The 21,058-nt window shown below is 35.4% G+C and overlaps 1 protein-coding gene and 1 long non-coding RNA gene across 2 annotated transcripts; both read left to right on the forward strand.

Annotated features, from left to right (window-relative positions):
* The first annotated feature begins 9,881 nt into the window (after positions 1 to 9,881).
* On the forward strand, positions 9,882 to 14,026 carry LOC127150399 (uncharacterized). Its single transcript, XM_051088107.1, has 6 exons — positions 9,882 to 10,426; positions 10,512 to 12,353; positions 12,450 to 12,555; positions 12,658 to 12,903; positions 12,949 to 13,094; positions 13,690 to 14,026. Exons 1-6 carry the CDS (start codon positions 9,882 to 9,884, stop codon positions 14,024 to 14,026), a joined length of 3,222 nt encoding a protein of 1,073 aa, XP_050944064.1.
* A 71-nt stretch (positions 14,027 to 14,097) lies between these two features.
* Positions 14,098 to 14,658, forward strand: LOC127150335 (uncharacterized). The gene is made up of 3 exons (XR_007822620.1): positions 14,098 to 14,303; positions 14,375 to 14,467; positions 14,552 to 14,658. It is a non-coding gene; the product is annotated as an uncharacterized LOC127150335 (long non-coding RNA).
* Positions 14,659 to 21,058: the final 6,400 nt, after the last annotated feature.

The following is a 21,058-nucleotide window of genomic DNA, read 5'->3' on the forward strand; positions in this document are numbered from 1 at the left end:
CAGAGCTAGCCCCTCAAGTAGGGGAGAAAAAGATCTTTTTACCCCCGACATGTTATACATTATCTCGAGCAGAGAAGTTGAGTTTTTGTAAGACACTATCTGAATTGAAAGTACCAGAAGGCTATTCATCGAACATTCAAAGTTTAGTGTCACTCACAGATTTGAAACTGTATGGACTTAAGTCGCATGACCATCACGTTCTTATGCAACAATTGCTACCTGTGGCAATTCGTGGTATTCTACCGAAACATGTAAGACTTGCAATTATTCGGTTATGCTTCTTCTTTAATGCTATATGTAAGAAGACAATTACTACATCACAATTGAAAGGAATGCAAGAAGATGTAGTTGTCACTTTATGTCTATTGGAGAAGTATTTTCCACCATCATTTTTCACTATAATGGTACACCTTGTAGTGCATCTCGTAAGAGAAATTGAGTTTTGTGGACCTGTTCACCTAAGGTGGATGTATCCTTTTGAAAGATATATGAAAGTCCTAAAAACTTACGTGCGAAATAGAAATCGACCAGAAGGATGTATGGTAGAAAATTATATTGTTGAAGAGGCTATAGAGTTCTGTTCTGAATTTATTGCTGGAGTTAGTTCTATTGGACTTAACTCATCTGTAATAAAAAAGAATTCAAACATGGATAGAGCATTATCAGCTTCTTCTTTTATCAGACCGAGTAAGGAGCAGTTAGATCAAGCTCATCTTTATGTCATTCAGAATGTAAATGATGTTCTACCATACGTCGAGTACGTGCTAAATCCTATCTATTCTCATTCTATATAAGTTGTTTATGTAATTACTTAATAACTTGTTATTTACGACAGACAACATATGGAGAGTTTGCGTAAGCTTAACTCTGGTAAAGCTCGAAGTAAAAAGTGGATTCAAGAAGAGCATAATCGCTCATTCAGTCGCTGGCTGTCCACACGGGTAATCACTACAATCATACTCTTTTAAACCGACATTAAAGGCCAAATTTCTTGTAGTGGGAACACAATAAAGGAACCATCAAAGAGATACAACAGAGAGGGGAAAAATCCATACAACAACAAAACACTCCAAAAAACAAATTTCCAAGAGCGAGCCTGATTATTCAGCCTGAATAACCAAATCCAACACACAAAAAGAAAAAGAAATTTCCAAGAAGAGAGCTTGATTATTCAGCCTGAATAACCAAACCCAACAGAAGAAAAAAAAAACTTTCCAAGAAAGAGCCTCATTATTAAGCCTGAATAACCAAACCCAACACACAAAAAAAAAAAAAAAAAAAGCTAAAAGACAAAAAAAAAAAAAAGCTAAAAGACCAAGATAGAACCACTGAACCCAAACCTGTAGACTACAGACGAACATAAAAATTGATTACCGGTTGAATTTATAAGAAAATGCTCGCATCTGAAGACCACAAGCTGCACTCAAAGCCTATGCATTTGGTAGAGGTACAAAAATTCAGTTCTACCGATTGACCTGCCTCTCTTCTTATAAAAAAAAAGTTCCCCTTCTCTTCTAACAAAAATGACCTGAAAATTGCTCCTAACAGCATTAAGCCACATTTCTTTCCAATGTAAAAAATGTCTTTTCCAAAGATTCATAAATAGGATGTCAAAGATGGAGGAAATAATATAATAACGATTCTCTAGATGTGATTTTTATGGCAGGAACCAGGTGTACTACTTTCAATCTCCTTTGGGCTGTCCTTGTCAATTAGCTTAAAACATCAAACATATCCTTAAGAGCAATTCACACCTTGACTTCTTTGTATTAAGGCTCCTTTTAGACTACGAAATAAAGATTAATAAGACTACGATGCAGATTAAAGAATACATAAGCTCTTGTTATCAAAATTGCTCCGTGTGGGAAATCTTCACAAAAATAAACCACTCTTGGTCCAGTGAAGGTCTACAACTATCTACCATTATATCCATAGCAATCTCGAGACGCTAAATTGAAATGATAGTTGTAATGTTGAGAATGGACGTTTCTGCAATTTTAAAGCCCATATGAAAGGGCAGCCAAATAGTATTTGCAACAATTCTTGAAAAAATAAATCTAAATAGATGCATTGAATGGTGAAAGACCTAATTTCTTCTTGGCACCTACACTTCACAAATTTTCCTCATCCGCCCTAGTCAAACTTCCCCATAAAAGAAACTACACAATGTAGATAGTCTCTTTGTCAAAAAGAATCACTAAACAACAATTTCGGTTACAAGGCCAGCAAACAGCAAATGACTCAGAAAAATAGCTCCATATCTAACAGACTATCTGAGATTGTCGATATGCACCATGACTCATAAGTGCTAAATTTCCCACACATTACTTGCAAAATAAAGGATTTGGCCTTCAAAATTTCAACTTCTCAGGATTAAGAGAATAAAGCGTGCCATGAGGGATCTGCTTAGGAGAAAAGCTAAAGAAAAGCCCCTTAAAAATGGGATTGGATGGGAGTTCAAATACAAACATAGAAATCAATTAACGAAGAAAGTATAGCTGAAACGTCTAAAGTTTTTTTTTTGTTTTGTTTTTTTTTTGTATATCCAACAGAAGAAGATGAAATTCAAAATTAATGAAAATAGATTAAATGACAAAAGCCACTTAGCACACATAATGGCAAAGACAAGCAACGAGGAGCTGTATATAACATTAAAACTTACGAGTTGTAATTTGTAATTCTTTGTCGAAGGCCAATTTCTTTTTTATTTTCTACCATTGTAACCGACTTTTTCACTTGTTTTTTTGTTTTCTTTGTTCAATATAAAGTTGTTCGATAATCACTGTTGACAATTTACCAATTTGAAAATTGTTGATAAGTTTTTAAAACAAAATAAAAACATAGTTTGGATTATCCATCTATTTAATATGTTCCTTATATATCGTTCTATCCTTTTTCATTTGTTTATATTTTTATTTCACTGCAAATCTTCTTTTCTTCTAATTTTCCTCTTTTGGTTACTTCAGTGAAGCCGTCTTCTACCGTGTATTGGTTCTCCTCGCGTTATCCATTCATTTCTATAGCGCTTCTTTTTGCTGGTTCGTTTTCATCATTCTCTTTTCTCGCATTTGCATTTTTTATGTTAAAATTTAAGTTCTTTGATTTCTATTTTTAGTCCTATGGTGAAATACTCTGATTCTAGGTATTTGTAGACAACATCTTCTTCCCCTAAAGCTCCAACTCCATGTCTACAATGGAAACAACAAAACTATATCATAAGAGAAAAAATCACGACTATCATTCATTCAAAGTGCATTTCCATTCCATAGTTGAGTAATGAGAAGTAAAGAGAGATAAAAACCAAACTCCTGATGGATTCCCCAAAATAATGCAACCTAATTTCCATAGTTTTGGATTTTCTTTTAGTTTGTAAATAAAAAATTTCATATATGTTTACTACACGATGTTTATCATATACGTTTACTTTTAAATATTGAAAACTGACTTTCTTCTTTATCCTAGCACTTGCAAATGATATAGATAAGAGAGAAGAATGTTGCCACCTTGAGTAGTAATAGTTAGCCTGAGTAATTGATAATTAAGATCTCGTTTTTTTTTTCTCTTTTTCATTTGGGTTTTTCTACTCTTTGAGAACTATGCCCTGCGCAATGAGAGTATTTGCATACATGTACTCCATTTAATAACCAGTGAGAAGTTACATTCATATGTAAATAAATAAAATAAAAACAAATAAGTAGAAGATGAAGAACAAACCTGTCAGCAGAATCAAGGTTAGATCTTAACTCCGTTATTTCAATTTCAGCGGCAGAAAGTCGTTGTTGAAAAGCAGCTTCAGTTTCATTTACAGCTTTCACTCTCAATTCAAGACTATGGTCATCTAAAGCAATTCTTAAAACATCAGCCTGAGAGGTAGCTCACTGTTCTCATTCTTTGATCTCCACTAAATCTCTAAAATAAAATTTAAAGCATGATGTGTTTTATCCAAGACTATTGTGTATGCTCTGACTATGTACTTCTGAAACTATCCTTGTCTGGTTACAAAGATCTTGAGATGGATATGGTTTTTATGCTTATCTGGTGTACAAAAGGGTGTAAGTGGTTCAGTTAGCTGTGTTCCTAGCTATAAACTGAAATATTATCGGTTTAAACTTGTATAGTTAACTTAACCATCACTTATTAACCGTATGAACTACACTTATTTGGGGTTTTTTTTTCAGTTTTAAATTTACCCATCTACTTCTCTGGGAACTTTCTTTTTATAGTTTCTTATAGTTTCCCAGCATCCAAGGAAACTCTAATTTTCCATCCAAGAGAAAGTAACTGCCAAGATCATGCTCATCAGCTCATGCATTAGACACATTTTTTTTTTATTTGATGTTATATTGAACTTACCATCTTAGAAACTAATGTGATTGATGCATGCATAGATTATCTTCTCTTCTGTATGAAGAATAAGACTATTGAAACTTTTCTAAACTTTGGTGCTTCAGTGTGAACTTTTCATAGTATTCTAAAATGCGTGTTTTATTTTTCCTTTCACTTTTAAAAGTAAGATGGCAATATGTGAAGGTATAATTGCTATCTTTTAACTTCCTCGCGCTTTATAATCTCATTTGATCTTCCATGTCCAGCTTGTGTTGTGGCGTTTCAGCATTATTCTCGCTATTTTCTTGTTACCTACAGTCCATTTGACTCCTTTTATTTACACATGGTACTCGCTATTTTCTGCCATTGAATGCTTATTTTTGGGATTTAAGGTTGTTTAAGCAATTTGAAGCTATTCTTTAACAATATGGGAAATATTAGATACTTTAAATTGAAAAATGGACACTAAAATGAGTTTGGAGGACTTAAGGTTCGCTATTGACTTTATTAGAATCTCGTTTTTTACACTTGCAAGTCTTTGTGTTTTAGGAATAGTTGTTGAAGCGCAGCACATTTGCAACACCATCAAAATTAATTTCTGGTTACCTTCGTGAAGTTGTCTTCCACTGTTTATTGCTTCTCCTCGCTCCCTCCTTCATTCGCTTCGTTCTCCATTCATTTCGGTTCGTTCTTTCTCCAGTTCGCTCCCTTCACTCTCTTTTATTCCATTTACAAAATTATTGGCTGAAATTTGAGTTCTTTGATTGCTATTTTGGATACTGCTCAAATTATAAACTTAAATATATTTGAAGAAATTGATTTTGACTGTAACAGAGAACTTGTAGGATTAACGCAGCATTGCCTGCTTGGAATGTTGCAAAATTGACTTGAAATATTTGGCAACCAGAGGATTTTGAGTACAAAGGTGACATAGTTTATGTGAGGATTAAAGCATGCATGAATACCTTTTCTTTTAAAGTAAAATTCTGAATTGCAATGAAATATAATTTTCAAAAGCAGTTACTGGATATAAACTTCAAGACAAGACAAGGCTCCTAGCTCCTGTACAATACTGACCTGGTTCTTTAAAGCTTATTTTAGTGTTCCATCATCACTAGCAACAGTTTTGATGTGACCACATTAGAAACTTAAGTGCAAAATAGCTTAGCAACCTGTTCAGCAAATATTTCTCTGCTTTTCATCATTGATAGCTTTCTCATAAATGCATAAATATTTAAGATAAGACTCAGAAGAGGCACCCCTGTATTGTTCGTTTTTGCTTAGTCATACATTGAAGTAGAACAAAATCAATAGCTTTGAGTTTGATTGAGTTAACAAAAAATTGGAACAACACCTGAGAACTTCTACCACATCTTCTTTGACAAGATCTAGTGATTATTCATATCATTTTGAATGGTTCATGCACTTCATTTGTGTTTTCTGTGGACCAAAGTTATAAATTGAATAGAATAACCTTCTACACTTGTATCCTAACTTTTACTATCAACTATCATCTTTTTAGGGAGCTTTATCTTGCTCCTATTTACATAAAAACACAATAAACTAATCATCATTAGATACAAAAAAATCATTCAAACATGTTTCCTATCAGAATACCAAGCTATGTCTAATCGCTCGGATTACTAACTAATACTAAGTTTGCTTGGCTAGTTCATTGTCTGCTTCGTAGGCTGCTTGCATTGTGGTTCTAATTCCGTGAACTGTTTGTTTTGTTACTATTAGATTTAGAGGTATTTTTTCTGTTTTGTTATTGTTAGATTGAGAGAGATACTTTATGGTCGTAGGGCCTGGTTGGAGTTTCTTATCTTTTAGTTTTATGGTTTGTAAGACATGAGTATTCTTTAAGGAAGGTTTAAAATATCAAGTTTTATGGTAGCCATTAGGTTAGCTCCATTTTGAAACTCGTTTTTGACACTTGCAAGTCTTTGTGTTTTAGGAATAGTTGTTGAAGCGCATCACATTTGCAACACCGTCAAAATCATTTTCTGGTTACCTCCGTGAAGTTGTCTTCCGCTGTTGATTGCTTCTCCTTGCTCCTTCCTTCGTCCGCTTCATTCTCCGTTCATTCCGGTTCGCTCCCTTCACTCTCTTTTCTTCCATTCACATTTTTTGGCTGAAATTTGAGTTCTTTGATTGCTATTTTGAATCCTATGTTATTTTTTACTGTCCACTGCTGCCATTCCTTGCAAATTTATCATCCAGTTTAGTTTATCAATGCACACTAACGACAAGCATGATTTAGCAAGTAACAAAGCACAAAATGAGAATAGTGTTAAAACTAAGAACTTTAACTTCTAAGTCTATGAACATTGATGATAGAATTATGTCCTTGAAATATAAAGACTTGGAACTTCTGGCGCTTGAGAATTGCAATATAGATATATAATGGCAATACACTAACCATTTCTAATGATCCAATCTGAAGCTTGTTGAAGATTGGTTACTTTTTTCAAACACTTCAGCTACCTAACTCATACACCATACCAATGACACAACGGCTAAAGAAAACATCACATTCATCACATTTTCCCATAACTACTTGGACCCTTCAACCTTCCATGACAAAGTATATGATGAAATAGTTACTACTAAGAGAGAACAACCTAAGAAAAATCATCCTAGGCATGTTACATGGATAATGCTCAAATTCTAAACTTAAATTAGGTTAGTTGACATGTAAGAGAACCAAGCCATAATTCCAACATATAAAACAAGTCTTGGTCTCCGGCAGATGTTTTTTTCTTGATCTCTCATCTCCTTTCTTTAACTCCATCACTTACCAAACAATGACGAGACAAATGCATCATTTAAAAGATATTGGTCTAAGAAGTAATTGCAAAACACACGGAAAAAGGAGACTGCTTTTAGCTTTTAGCATTTTTAATTGTTTCTTGTCACTCCTCTCGTTTGTATTCTTCAATTTTTGTTGTGTGTTTTTTTTATTATTATTTTTACTGCTGGAAATGATCTTATTACCTTAAATACCTGAGAAGTGATGTTCGATGATTGTTTTTTCTTTTCTCTTCGTGGCCAAGAAGAGCGTTGTTTGTCTGTTTCCTTTAAAGAAATGAAGAATGATTGTTGAATTCTCGTTTTGCTGTTGTTTTACACTGTTTCTTGTTATTCTGGTGGCAAATTAGCTAGTCACGCATCGGCTTAGTAGTTGTTTGTTCTATGTGAATGGTCAGTAAGCTCACCTAAAGCAACGTTGTTTGACAACCGTTATAGTGAAGGTAGATCGTGTAGTTTCTCTTCAAGGCTGTGAAAGTACATGCCTCAAATTATGTTTAATTGTATGGCTGAATGGAGAAACTACAGGAGCAAAATCTCAAAGAAACCATTAAAATAATAAATCTATGGTGCTGCCAATGAAGGGATATATATATACAAATAATAATTGTGCTAAAGGCAGAGTTTCAGCAGAATATTTAATGTGTAAAACACTAATTATAGCAAGAATAATGGGGTATATAATGAACAGTCACAACTCTTAGGTCTGTTTCACGCAATATCTGAAATTTCTGCTGCCTTATAGGAATTTCTGCTACATTTCAAGTTCATCAAAAAGAGCTCTTTGAATTACTGAGATTTGCTTTTCGTTCATTACGGTATGTTTTTGTTTTCTTATAATCTTCTCTTCACTGTGAACATTTTTAACCTTCTCTTCCTCTAGACTTCCAGCTTGTTTAGTTTCTTTGGCATTCTCATTGGACTTGGAAGAATTAACAATGTTTGTTTGCTTAATGTCGTTCCTTCCCCTAGAAGATTTTGTATGCTGCTATGAAGAGTTGAGATGACCCATATTCACCATAGGCCTTTTTGTTTGTAAACATATGTATGGTGCTACCTCCAGCCTAATCATAAATCTAATCAAGACAAGTTTCAGAACTAGGAATTTCCTAAAGTTTTCAATTATGTAATGTTTTTAATAGGCTCCAATTTTATTTATATTTATCTTTTCTTGTTGAAGCTAGTAAGTTCTGTCATGTCACTAGAATTCACTTGCTTGTTATATTCCTAGTGGACCTGACAACTAATGTTGCTTCTCTCCGTACAGTTGCTTTGGATCATATTAGTGGCTTCCTTTGCTACTGTCATCATTCAGTCATTAGCAGTCAATTTAGGGGTTATCACAGGTAAATGACTGCTGCATAACGTTCTTCCTTTCTTTCTTTTTTCTTTTTTTTTTTTTTTTTTGTTTATCAAAGTTGTGATATTTTCATAGTTTCAACAGGTTGTTTGACATTTAGCAGAGAACTATAAAGCTGAGTACCCCAAAGTTCAAGTGATATTTAGACACCTTTTGATCACTTTTTAGGTTCTTTTGAAACTAAGTTTGTTCAACTTACACACCGGGTTGCCATTTTGGGTCTTTAAGTGTTTTTTTCCACACTTTTTGAACTTCTGGGTACGTTATGAGTTACGAAATTGCATTTCAGCATTGTTAGGTCATTTTGAAAAGTAATGTGATACTTATAGATGTGTTGAACGCTTTTTTGGTTGGGTAGGTTATGAGTTACGAACTTCAAGTGTTTTTTTAGATGTTTTTAACTTTTTGGTAGGTGATGACTTACAAACTTACACTTATGTTTTGTTAGGTCCTTTTGAAAGTTATGCTTATGCACGTTGTGAATACTTTGTAGGTTGGTTTAAGATTAAGTTGTTGAATCTACACACATGGTTGCCAATTAGGCCAGGAAGTGCTTTTTTTCGACTTCTTTTAACTTTTTGGGAGGTTATGAGTTACGAACTTCAAGTGTTTTTTTTAGATGTTTTTAACTTTTTGGTAGGTGATGACTTACAAACTTACACACTTGGTTGCCAATTAGGCCAGAAAGTGCTTTTTTTCGACTTCTTTTAACTTTTTTGGGAGGTTATGAGTTACGAACTAACACTTGACCATTGTTAGGTCATTTGAAAGTTCAAGTGACACTTAGACACGTTTTTAGAACTCTTCAAGTTCGTTTGAACTTATAATGAAGGTGAGAGGAACAATCCATGGGAAAAAGTTGTTGTGCTCATTGATTGTGGAGCAACACACAATTATGGAGTGATCCTAGGCTACGGTGCTGCTGTTAAGGGAAAGGGTGTGGGAAGAAGTTAAAATCATGCTGAATGACTAGTTTGTTATGGAAATTTCTCTACACAAGCTTCAGGTTGGTGAGGGAAAGATATCAAAATGGTCTCCCCACAGGAGATCATCTCCTCCTCAACCTCTCTCTCTAGATGGTCTCCTCACTACTCCCCCTCCCCGTCATCTATCTTCCCTTAACGAACTATTTAAACTCTCAGTCACTCCCCACTTACTAGGTGCATGGTTTCTCTAAATTAAGACTAGATTTGGAACTTTGGAGTGTCTTTCTAAGTTCTAACATGCTTGTTTTAGACGCAAATTTTTGGTCAGGAATTTGATAGCCATTTGGTTTCTTTTTATTTTCTTTTAGAGGATTTGGCCAGTTTTCTTACTATTTCTTTGCAAACAGGTTTGACTAAGTCCTAACTTCTGAGATATATAAATCGTGTAATATCGTCTAATGGACAAATCATGTATGATGGAGAATAGGATGTCCAGGGAGTATGAATTGGGAGTGGAAGCGTTCATTCAATTTGGTTTTCGTCATGCCAAAGGTTCCAGTATTATCAGGTGTCCATGTTTGAAATGTGGGAACCGTTTGCCACAAGACGAATCAACAGTCAGATATCATCTATATGCCAATGGGATCAATCAAAGCTATAAGATATGGTTTTGGCATGGCGAATCTTTTACATCGTTAGAGACTTCATGTAATCGACAGGCTTACACGAACGAAGAAACGGTCGACGATGATTTATTTCATGTCATAAATATGGTTCAAAATGTCCGCGATCAGTTTTCTGAAGTACCTAATACGTTTGACAATATGTTCGATGATGCAAAGAAGCCTCTATTTCCTGGTTGTAAAAGATTCACAAAGTTATCAGCATTAGTTAGGCTATACAACCTGAAGGTTAGATTTGGATGGAGTAATGCTAGCTTCTCTGAACTACTGGCAACGATGAGCGAGTTATTGCCTGAAAATAATAAAATGTCGATATCCATGTATGAAGCAAAAAAAAACGCTTAATGCGTTGGGCCTTAGTTATCAAAAAATAGATGCATGCCCTAACGATTGCTGCTTGTATAGAAAATATCTGGTAGACATCAGTAGGTGTCCTAAATGTAACATTTCGAGGTGGAAGACAAGTAATAACTCAAATGAAGAGATTAAGGGAGTTGCAGCTAAACAGCTGTGGTATTTTCCAATTGTTCCGAGGTTCTTAAGGATGTTCAAGAACTCCGAATATGCAAAGCACTTGTGTTGGCATGCAAATGACAGGAAAGTAGACGGTGTGTTAAGGCATCCAGCTGATACTCCATCTTGGAGGTTGGTAGACCATTTGTGGCCAGATTTTGGGTCCGAACCGAGAAACCTCCACTTGGGGTTGTCCACAGATGGCATCAATCCATACGGAGATTTATCAACGAAATATAGTTGTTGGCCTGTGATTGCTACAATATACAACCTTCCACCATGGCTATGTATGAGGAGGAAGTATTTGATGTTAACTATGTTAATCTCGGGACCTAAGCAACCAGGATACGACATAAATGTCTACCTAGCACCTTTGATTGATGATCTCAAACTTATGTGGGAAGAAGGTGTTCAGTGTTTTGATGCACATAGAAATGAAAGATTCACCCTGCGAGCTGTCTTATTGTGGACTATCAATGATTTTTCTGCATACGGGAACCTGTGTGGGTGTAGCGTGAAGGGGTATAAGGCTTGTCCAATATGTGGGGAGGAAACTTCTTCTATAAGACTACCACATGGGAAGAAAAATGCATATATGGGACATAGAAAATACTTACCACGTGATCACCCTTATAGGAGACAAAAGAAAGCATTTGATGGTAATCATGAGCATGGGACACCTCCTCTCCCTTTATCAGGTGAGACAATTTATAATAGACTTGAGGATAAGACCTTTCCATGCGGTAAAAGGTCTACTAGGAGGTTGAATGAAGATATTTCGAACGACTACTGGAAGAGGATTTCTGCATTCTATGAGTTAACGTACTGGAAAAAATTACATGTAAGACACTGTCTTGATGTTATGCATATTGAGAAGAATGTATTGATGAATATAATTGGTACACTGCTTGACATACCAGGGAAGAGTAAGGATGGATTGAGTGCTAGACTTGATTTGGTAGAAATGAACATTCGACCCGAGTTGGCCCTTGTGTCCGATGGAAGTAGAACTTACATACCTGCAGCATGTTATACATTGTCAAGAGAGGAGAAAGTCTCTATTTGCAGAACTTTGTCTGATCTTAAGGCTCCAGAAGGTTATTCGTCGAATTTCAGAAGTTTGGTATCTTTAGAGAACCTAACGCTCTCTGGTCTTAAATCACATGATTGCCATGTTCTAATGCAACAACTTCTCCCAATTGCAATACGTGGAGTTTTACCTAACAATGTTAAAGTGGCTATCACTAGATTGCGTTCTTTTTTCAACGCTATTTGCTCCAAGACTTTGCGAATATCAGATTTAGATAAATTGCAGCAAGACGTTGTTGAAACATTATGTTTGCTTGAAAAGTACTTTCCACCATCATTTTTCACCATTATGGTACATCTATGCGTCCACCTTGTGCGAGAGGCAAAACTTTGTGGACCCATATACCTTCGGTGGATGTACCCATTCGAAAGATATATGAAAGTGTTGAAAAGTTATGTCCGTAATAGAAATCGTCCGGAAGGATCGATTGCAGAAGCACACATATGTGAGGAAGCTGTTGAATTTTGTTCTGAGTTTCTATCTGGGCTTGACCCCATTGGACTAGGTTCATTTAAATCTCGAGAGGAAGGTCGGATCGAAAGACCGTTATCTGCTGGATCATCTATTACACCTAGTCAAGTTGTACTAAAACAAGCACATCTACACATACTAGAAAACATTGAAGAAGTTCATCCATACAGAGAGTACGATTCATTACCGTTGACAAGTTATTTTACTTTTATATACATTCTTTTAAATAAATGATACTCACTACTTCCAACTCGATTGGCCTTACATAGACGACATATGGAAATCTTGAAATCTTCCAACCCACGAAGGGCAAGAAATGAGAAATGGTTGCGAGATGAGCACAATAGATCATTTCCTAACTGGATACGAGACGAGGTATGTTGTTTAAATGTACTTTCATGTTATTGACACATAATAGAAAGTACGAACAACCGTGACTAATTATGATCGCCATAATAGGTCATGCGTGAAATCCAGGAAGGTCAAGTCGTGAGCACGACAATCAGATGGATTGCACATGGCCCACATCCCATTGTAATGATATATAAGGGATATAAAGTCAATGGAATTTGCTACAACACAAAGCGCCGTGATGACACTAGAACGGTTCAAAATAGTGGGGTTATGTTCGTTGTATCAACAATGCATGTGGCTAGTGCCAAAGACAAAAACCCGATAATTGCTGACATGTCCTTCTATGGTGTGATTCAAGGAATATGGGAAGTCAGTTACAACACTTTTGGGGTCACACTGTTTAGATGTGACTAGGTCGATACGAAGAATGGAGTACGAGTAGACGATCTTGGATTCACACTAGTTGACCTCAATCGTATAGGACACTATTCAGATTCATTCATATTAGCATCACAAGCAAGACAAGTGTTCTATGTTAAAGATCCCAGTGATGATAGATGGTCCGTCGTTGTGAAGCCACAAGAAAAAGATTTTGTTGATAATTGTTACAACGACGAGCTAGGCGATACATCCCTCCATTGTTCGACAATTTTAGAATGTCCAGCAGACATGACTAGAGAAGATGAAGAGATCCCATATACTAGGGTCGACTGTGAAGGCACTTGGGTAAACACATAAACATTTGGTAATATAATGTTTCTCCAAAGTTTCCCATCATTCATTCTAGTCATTGAAAAACATTCATTTTAAGCCTAATAAATAATATTATTGTTTCTTTCTTTGCAGGACACTTTTAATTCCAATCTGGAAGATCTACTTGTAGTATTCAATAGTCCACTTGGCAGTTCTTAGCTTTGTTTTTTAGTATTTCCATTGAGCGATTAGTGATACTTGTAAACATTTTCTTTTACGTCTTGTAACAAACTTATCAAATCTTCATGTATGTTGATCTATATGTTATGTCAACTTTCTGATGGATCTCACTAATGGCTTATTGTTGTTTATGATTATTGTTTTTCATTTTCATTTCGCCTAAATAATTGATATGTTGATGAATAGTGTATTATACTGAAAATTATGTGTCATTTCATGCAGGTGGACCATCACTTACCAAACAATGACACTTGGAAAACAAGCTAGATTAGAAGCTGGTTGCTCGAGCGTACCAAGTACCGAGGGAGTCATTAATAAAGGTAAAGGTACACGTAGACCTACGGGAATGTCTAAGATCACACAGGTTAGTTGTGGTGGACACAAGAGAGTGGTTGAATACAATGAGCTCGGTCAACCCATTGGTGAACGTGCAACCAAGTTAAAGAGTTTCATTGATACAACCATGCGGGTTCATGTTCCGATCAGTTACCAATCCTGGAAGGATGTACCTACAGAGCTCAAAGATAAAATTTACGAACTAATTGAGGTAATTTTCTGACCTTTAGTTAGTAACGTTGTTCGCATTTTGTCACTAACGTTCATTATATAATGTAATGTAATAGGGTGGCTTCGTAGTAGACCCCAGATCCAAAAAGAGTATTTTACAAAATGCGAGTGTATGTTTTCGAAACTTCAAGTCGTCGCTAACTACATAGCATGTATTACCATATAAGAAAGATTTGGAGAAACTAAAAGACCCACCAACAGAATACTCTTTCATCGATCGTGAGCATTGGAACATATTTGTCGCTTCCAGATTAACCGAACAATTTGAGGTAACTATAATCACCATTCTCTTCATTCATATATGACAGTAATTATACTAAAATGTAGTTTATGTGTGAAGATGGTTAGCAACAAGGGACGTGAGCGGAGAAAGAACAACAAGTACAACCATCGAATGTCGCGAAAAGGTTATGCAAACCTTACCGAAGAGATGGTACGCAAGGAATAGTATATATAAGTTCGAATAATGCAACATGTAATGCGTTATAACTAATCATAATGTTCTTTCCTTTTTCAGAAAGCAAGCACATCTAATGGTGAGTTAATTGATCGTGCTTTAGTATGGAAGAAAGCACGAACTACTAAAGATGGAGAGATTCCAGACATAGACACAAAGGAGGTGGCCAATAAAATTGTAAGTACTTTCCTCTTGTAAGGGTGTTTTTTTTTTTTTTGTACTTACTAAAAATACTATAACCTTTTCATGATAGGACAACCTACTTGTTTCAAAACGTGCGTCTCATTCAATGGACAACTTAACTTGTGATATATTATCGCAAGCCATCGAAGGGAATGATCCACCAGGAAGGATTCGAGGGGTAGGTCAATACGTCACACCAAGTAAATACTTCCACACTGCAAGAGAAAAACGAAAGAAGGTCGGTAAAGAAGAAGATTATGCTGAAGAGCGAGCGAGAATGGCTGCTCGTATCTTAGAACTGGAAGCAGAATTAATGAAGCATAAGAAGGTTCCTGAAGTGGCCACAAAGGGAGAAACTGACGAGAGCAAGATCAAGAGTCAAATGGCTTCTAAAAGTATTGACACATCATATGATGTAAATGACCATGACGCAAAAGAAGAAAATAGACAAGTTCTAGAAGACTTGACAATAGAGGACTTGACAATAGAAAAACAAGATAAGGTAGAAAGCATCTACTTTTATTTTTTTAACTCAAACGTTATTTTTTTAATGATTAAATATCTGATCAATTAACACTTATGTGCGGCGAAGGTTGGTGAGGAGAACAAATATGTTTGTGCATCGATTGAGACTTTGACAAAAGTGAAGGTCAATATGAATTTGATTCCTATAGTTTCCAATTTCTCAGATGCAATATAGTAATATGATCATATTTTCTTTCACTGTATATTGTAGGATGGCACTTCTTGTCGACTTACAATTGGGACTAAGGACAATGTTGTCGGTGCTGGAACTATTTTCGACTACTACATGGACGGTGACAACGTGAAGGTATCAGTGGACATGGTTACCGATGGTAATTGCTTCGTTCCTGTTCCAACAAGGGAAGGTAGGACTATGCTTTCCCAAGAAGTTGGTTCACAGTTGTTATGGCCTCGTCATTTAGTCATTCCCCTAGACGAAAAGGTAATGTGTTTTTCACAATGGATTTGGTTTAAATATATTTCATATGGATGAGATTTTATGTTTGTGGCAGATGAAAAGCGTGTACCAAGCTGATCCGCGATTATCGTCGTTGACACTGAATACAAAGAGAGCACCAGTTACACTACGATTATTGCTATGGGAACTTGATTATATTAGGTCAAAAATTCAAATTCACGTACCTGATAAAGTTTTTGGGTATGAACGAAAATGTTGCATATTCCTCGAGGCACTCCAAGAATTTTGTCAAATGCAGCCTATATCAACCCAATGCATTGATGCATTCATGTTGTAAGTTACCTCTTTTGTACATCAATTACATAGTATAATAACGTGTACCACGCTGTAAAGTCGAGTATGTTGTTCATATTTGTAGTCACCTCTACAAAGTGATGGAAGAGAATGGAACGTTGGGATCCTACAAGTTTGCAGACGCTGGCTCTGTTTCAGTTGGTATAAGTAAAGAAGATCGAGCACAGATCCTGAATGCTAGATTGCTTGGGACCGACCATCGTCAGATTTTGATGTTTCCATACAATTCAGGGTATGTGTAAAACTTTTTTCAGCTAATGCACCTAATGAACTATATGACCTTCATTCTAAGTTTAACTCACATTTACCTGTCAATATAGAAACCATTGGTGTCTAATAGCCATCGATTTTTCAAGAGGCACTGCATATTGGATGGATCCTTTGAGAAATCGAATTAACAATGATGCCTCTGATGTCGTCCGGATGTATGTTGGAACTTTTATCTATGATAAAACAATAATGAGTTAATATGTTGCATATGAGACAATGATTGTATAACTTACGTTGTTTGATATGCATTCTTAGGGCTTTCGACATTTCGAACAAGAAGAAGCCTGTTTGGAGGATAATCAAGGTATGAGGAGTGGGGATTTAGTAGAAGAAATAGGTAAACATACTTTATGTTTTGCAACTGTAACATGGGTATTTTGTTCTTTTTCTCTGATGGATAGTGTCCGAAGCAAGGTGGCATTGTGGAGTGCGGGTATTATGTGATGCGATTCATGCGTGATATAATATTGTCAAGCAACAGGACAATCATTGAAGTAGTAAGTATTTCATTTTACCTTTTTGAACTACTTATGTTATGTACAATTGTTGCATATTAAATCATTTTTAAATGATGAATAGATGGAAGGATCAACCTCAACATACTCACAGGACGATTTAGATGTCGTAAGAACGGAGTGGGCTAAATTCGTTAACAAATATATTTTCTGTTCCCAATCTCAAAGGTAAAATTTGTAAACGAGACAACTTTATATGCTTTTCTGTGTGGATTTTATTACAACACGTGTTGTTGCGTCGACTATCCTGCAGTTATGGTAGTCATTGAAATGCTCTTTTATTGATTTTTAGACATATGTTTGAGGAATCATGTTGACATGTACTTTGGATCTCTGTTCATAGTTGTGTTGACTATCCTGCAGTTATGGTAGTCATTGATAAGCTAGCTATTTTGTTCAATCTGCTTACACATGTTTTAGGAACTGTGTTGACATTGTTTTGTTTTGTTAATTTCTCGTTCACTTCGTTTACTTGTAAAGTTTTATTCGTAGCATAGGTGTTTGTGGAATGGAGGAGGTAAGTCTATGTTTAGGTTTATTAATGACCTTGGAAGTGGGGAGCGGGACGGTGGGAGTGCTAAGTTCATGTTTAAGCTCAATTTTGACTTTAGAAGGGGTGAGGGAGTGGGAAATTGGGGGGGGGGGGGGGAGAGATACATTTATGTTTAATTCTGACCTTGGAAGGAGGAAGTGAGTTGCTAAGGTTAGAAATGACTTGGGGGGGCGGGGGGTTGGGACTAGGGGTACGTTTATGCTTAAGTTGTTCTTTGATGCAAACTGAAACATTGTTGGGTCTGTAAAGAATGAATCAAAACAAATTATTGCATTACTTATATATTATGCTTATGCTTATGAAGTTGGTGTTTTTATTTCTCTTTTGCTTCCCTTATGAATCTTTTACTAAGAAACTTGGTTGTATGACTTGGGTGGGAGGGGAGTGATACATTTATTTTTGATAATGACCTTGGAAGGAGTGAGTGAGATGCTAAGTTAATGTTTAAGTTTATAAATGACTTTGAAGGGGGGCTAAGGATACGTGTATGCTTAAGTTTTAAATTTAAATCAGAATATTGTTAGGTCTTTAAAGATTGAATTGAAACATATTTATTTGATTCTCTGTTTATGCTTATGCTTTTGCTTATGTAGTCGGTGTTTTTCTTTTATCTTTTGTGTTCTTTATGGGTCTTTTATAAAGAACCTTGGTTGTATGAACTTTGGACGTTTATGTTAAAAAGTTCCTATTTGGAATGTACTTAATGTTTATGCTTATGCTTATGCTTATGCTTATGCTTATGCTTATGCATTTTCCGTAATGAAAGTTGACTAAGGTTCATTTTCTTCAACTTTGTAGGTAATTGAAGAATATATGGATCATGGTATCGATCAAGTTCATTCCTACATTAGTTTGATTAGATTTGGTCGTACATATATTACAGTTAATTTATCTTTTGGATTATTGGAAAACCTTTACCGACAATGTAATTTACATTTTTTATTATCAATATAAATATCTTTCCAAACAAATGTGCATAATGTTAAAATGTAGTAATTAATTTTTTTGAAAGAAGAAATATATGACAGGAAATACGTGCTGCGAAAAAGAATAATAACGAGACCAAACATGTGTCGACATATAAGCCTTTAGTAAACAGCAACAGTGTCGTCAAAGCACATTTCTTGGCAAGAACTATGTGTAACGAAACATTTACAATGACAATATATTAGTGTCGTTATAAAGGTATTAATGATAATATATTCGGGTCAAGGTATAGATAACGGTGACACATTTGAAGTGTCAATATAAGGGTATTAATGACAATATATTTGTGTCGAGGTATAGATAATGATGACACATTTAAAGCGTCAATAAAAGGGTATTAATGACAATATATTCGTGTCGAGGTATAGATAACGGTGACACAATTAAAGCGTCAATGTAAGAGTATTAATGACAGTATATTAGTGTCGAGATATAGATAACGGTGACACTTGATTTACGTCAATGTAAGTGTATTAATGACAATATATTTGTGTCAATGTATAGATAACGGTGACACAATTACAGCGTCAATGTAAGAGTATTAATGACAGTATATTAGTGTCGAGGTATAGATAACGGCAACACCTGATTTGCGTCAATGTAAGTGTATTAATGACAATATATTTTTGTCAAGGTATAGATAACGGTGACACATAATTTGCGTCAATGTAAGAGTATTAATGACACTATATTGGTGTCGTTTTATAGATGACAGCGACATATTTATTGCGTCAAGGTAAATGTATTAATGACACAATTTTAGTGTCACCGAATCATATTTAACGACACATTTTCCAAAGTGTCGTTAAAGAGCTTTTCTTGAAAGTGGCTTCAATGACGCGAAAAGTGTGTCGTTGAAACTCTTTATGACACATATTTTACGTCGTTGAAACCCAAATTTGTAGTAGTGTATTGTTGGAATTTATGTCCTAAAACTCGTAGTTTGTAATAAGGTGAAGCCCCTTGTTCAAGAATCTAATTCAGTCACTAAGGGAACAACTTATCTACTAACCCTAATACGGGCAAGAGTGAATTCTGTTTTACAACTTATGTCCCTAGCCATCCACCCAGTCTTACCCTTGAAATGAGAGGCTTATTGGGCCAACACTATTGAGCTTTTTCCACCTATGCAGATCTAAGAATAATTCCATTTGAATAGAAGTTCATAGTTAGCTCAAGATTAAGATTAAGTTACCTAGTCATCAATAATTGAAATAGTCATATTTACACAGTCAACTGTATTATACCTTAAAAGTAACTATTTCATGGTTCCAATTTTTATGTAAACTCTTTACATAGGATGCCTCCACTTCCATGTTTTTACATAAGCGATTCAAGATCACATTGTTTGTACTAACTACAAAGTGGGTCACATCTATAGTGTCCCCAAAATAAGGTGCCCAACCTTATTCATACACTATAGACTGTTTGGGCTATATACTTGAACTTGATCCATGTTCATGCCTCTATATAAAGTTCAAGTCTACAATAGATAGTCTTAGACCTTAGTTTATTTGATTCAAGATTATAGCATTCAATTTGCACTAATAAGTCCTCAATAACCACTTTATTGAATAAAATCTAATTTTAAACTACAACTTACAAATTTTAGGACACAAATTCCAACACTCATTAGATGCTTGCACTCGATTGACACTCCCAGTAGCTAGAACATCCATTTCCACTTGCTTGACTCCTTTTGGCCTTCCTCATGGTGCCATAGTTCCTATATCGCATTAATACATTAGACTTTCATACTAACACTTGACTCTATATACATGACAATACTCAAGACCCTTCCCAAGAACTTATGCTCTGATACCAGTTTATCACAACTCGCTCTAGTTCACTCTATGTGATGGAATAAGGACGCGACTGCCTAGACATTCTAGGTGAGATTCTCCGTGAAGTAACGCATCCAACACCTAGTAAATGGAATTAAAAGGCAATCACAAGGAAATTTAGCATGGAATGTGGATAGGTGAATTGTGGAAATTTCATTGATACTTCAGATACAAGTACATTTAGTACATTTTTCAACATTCATCACAAAACTACAAATCATGATTCAAAAAACTCTTGTACTTCTCTCACCTAGCTATTATATGCTATGCAAGTTAATATTTGCCACTACCAAAATGATGCGGTTAAGGAGGCACGGTAAGCGATCAAGGCTGCAAGTCCAACGTTGAATGTCCTTTGCTACCTCGGGGGGAGGGGGGAATAAAACAAAGCATTTGAAAGGTTAGACGAAAACATCTAGTAAGTAAAATCGTTTATCAATCGCCTTAAATTATTCAAGTTGCCTTAACGCTTTAAATCCATTTTGTCAAATCACAATGGTATGAATAATATACAGTATCATGATCAATAAAACATTGAGTTTAAATCAAACCAAATCTCATTCTTTAGGCGATTCACAATATCTCAATATCATCAACTATTTTAATAAATCATTTTGAAATTATCCCCTTGTTAAAAAAATTTCATCATAACTCATTGAGATCGTTTCTTTTCAATTCTTTCATAGTAACTCATATCGCATAGCTTGCATATAGCGTAGGACATAATCATCGCGCAGAATCATTCTATATATTTAATTACATCTTTAGACCCTTCAGCTCAAGCGTTGACTATACTCTTTTGTCAAGTTCCAAGTATGCAAAATAATCTTAAAGCATTTAACAAGTTCCACCAATTCCACTACACATAACGCATCTTCCATTGTTAGATCTCACAGCAAGCAAAGGATATCTCACACT

This window comes from Cucumis melo, chromosome 7 (genome assembly GCF_025177605.1).
Source record: "Cucumis melo cultivar AY chromosome 7, USDA_Cmelo_AY_1.0, whole genome shotgun sequence".
Lineage (NCBI taxonomy): Eukaryota > Viridiplantae > Streptophyta > Magnoliopsida > Cucurbitales > Cucurbitaceae > Cucumis > Cucumis melo.

What these genes read in the sequence shown, in the direction of transcription:
- LOC127150399 (XM_051088107.1), top strand. Translation starts at nt 9,882, where the DNA reads ATGGACAAATCATGTATGATGGAGAATAGGATGTCCAGGGAGTATGAA. An exon ending in TGATTCAAGGAATATGGGAA is followed by an intron (nt 12,904 to 12,948) that starts GTCAGTTACAAC and finishes AGATGTGACTAG; the next exon opens with GTCGATACGAAGAATGGAGT. An exon ending in GATCCCAGTGATGATAGATG is followed by an intron (nt 13,095 to 13,689) that starts GTCCGTCGTTGT and finishes CATTTCATGCAG; the next exon opens with GTGGACCATCACTTACCAAA.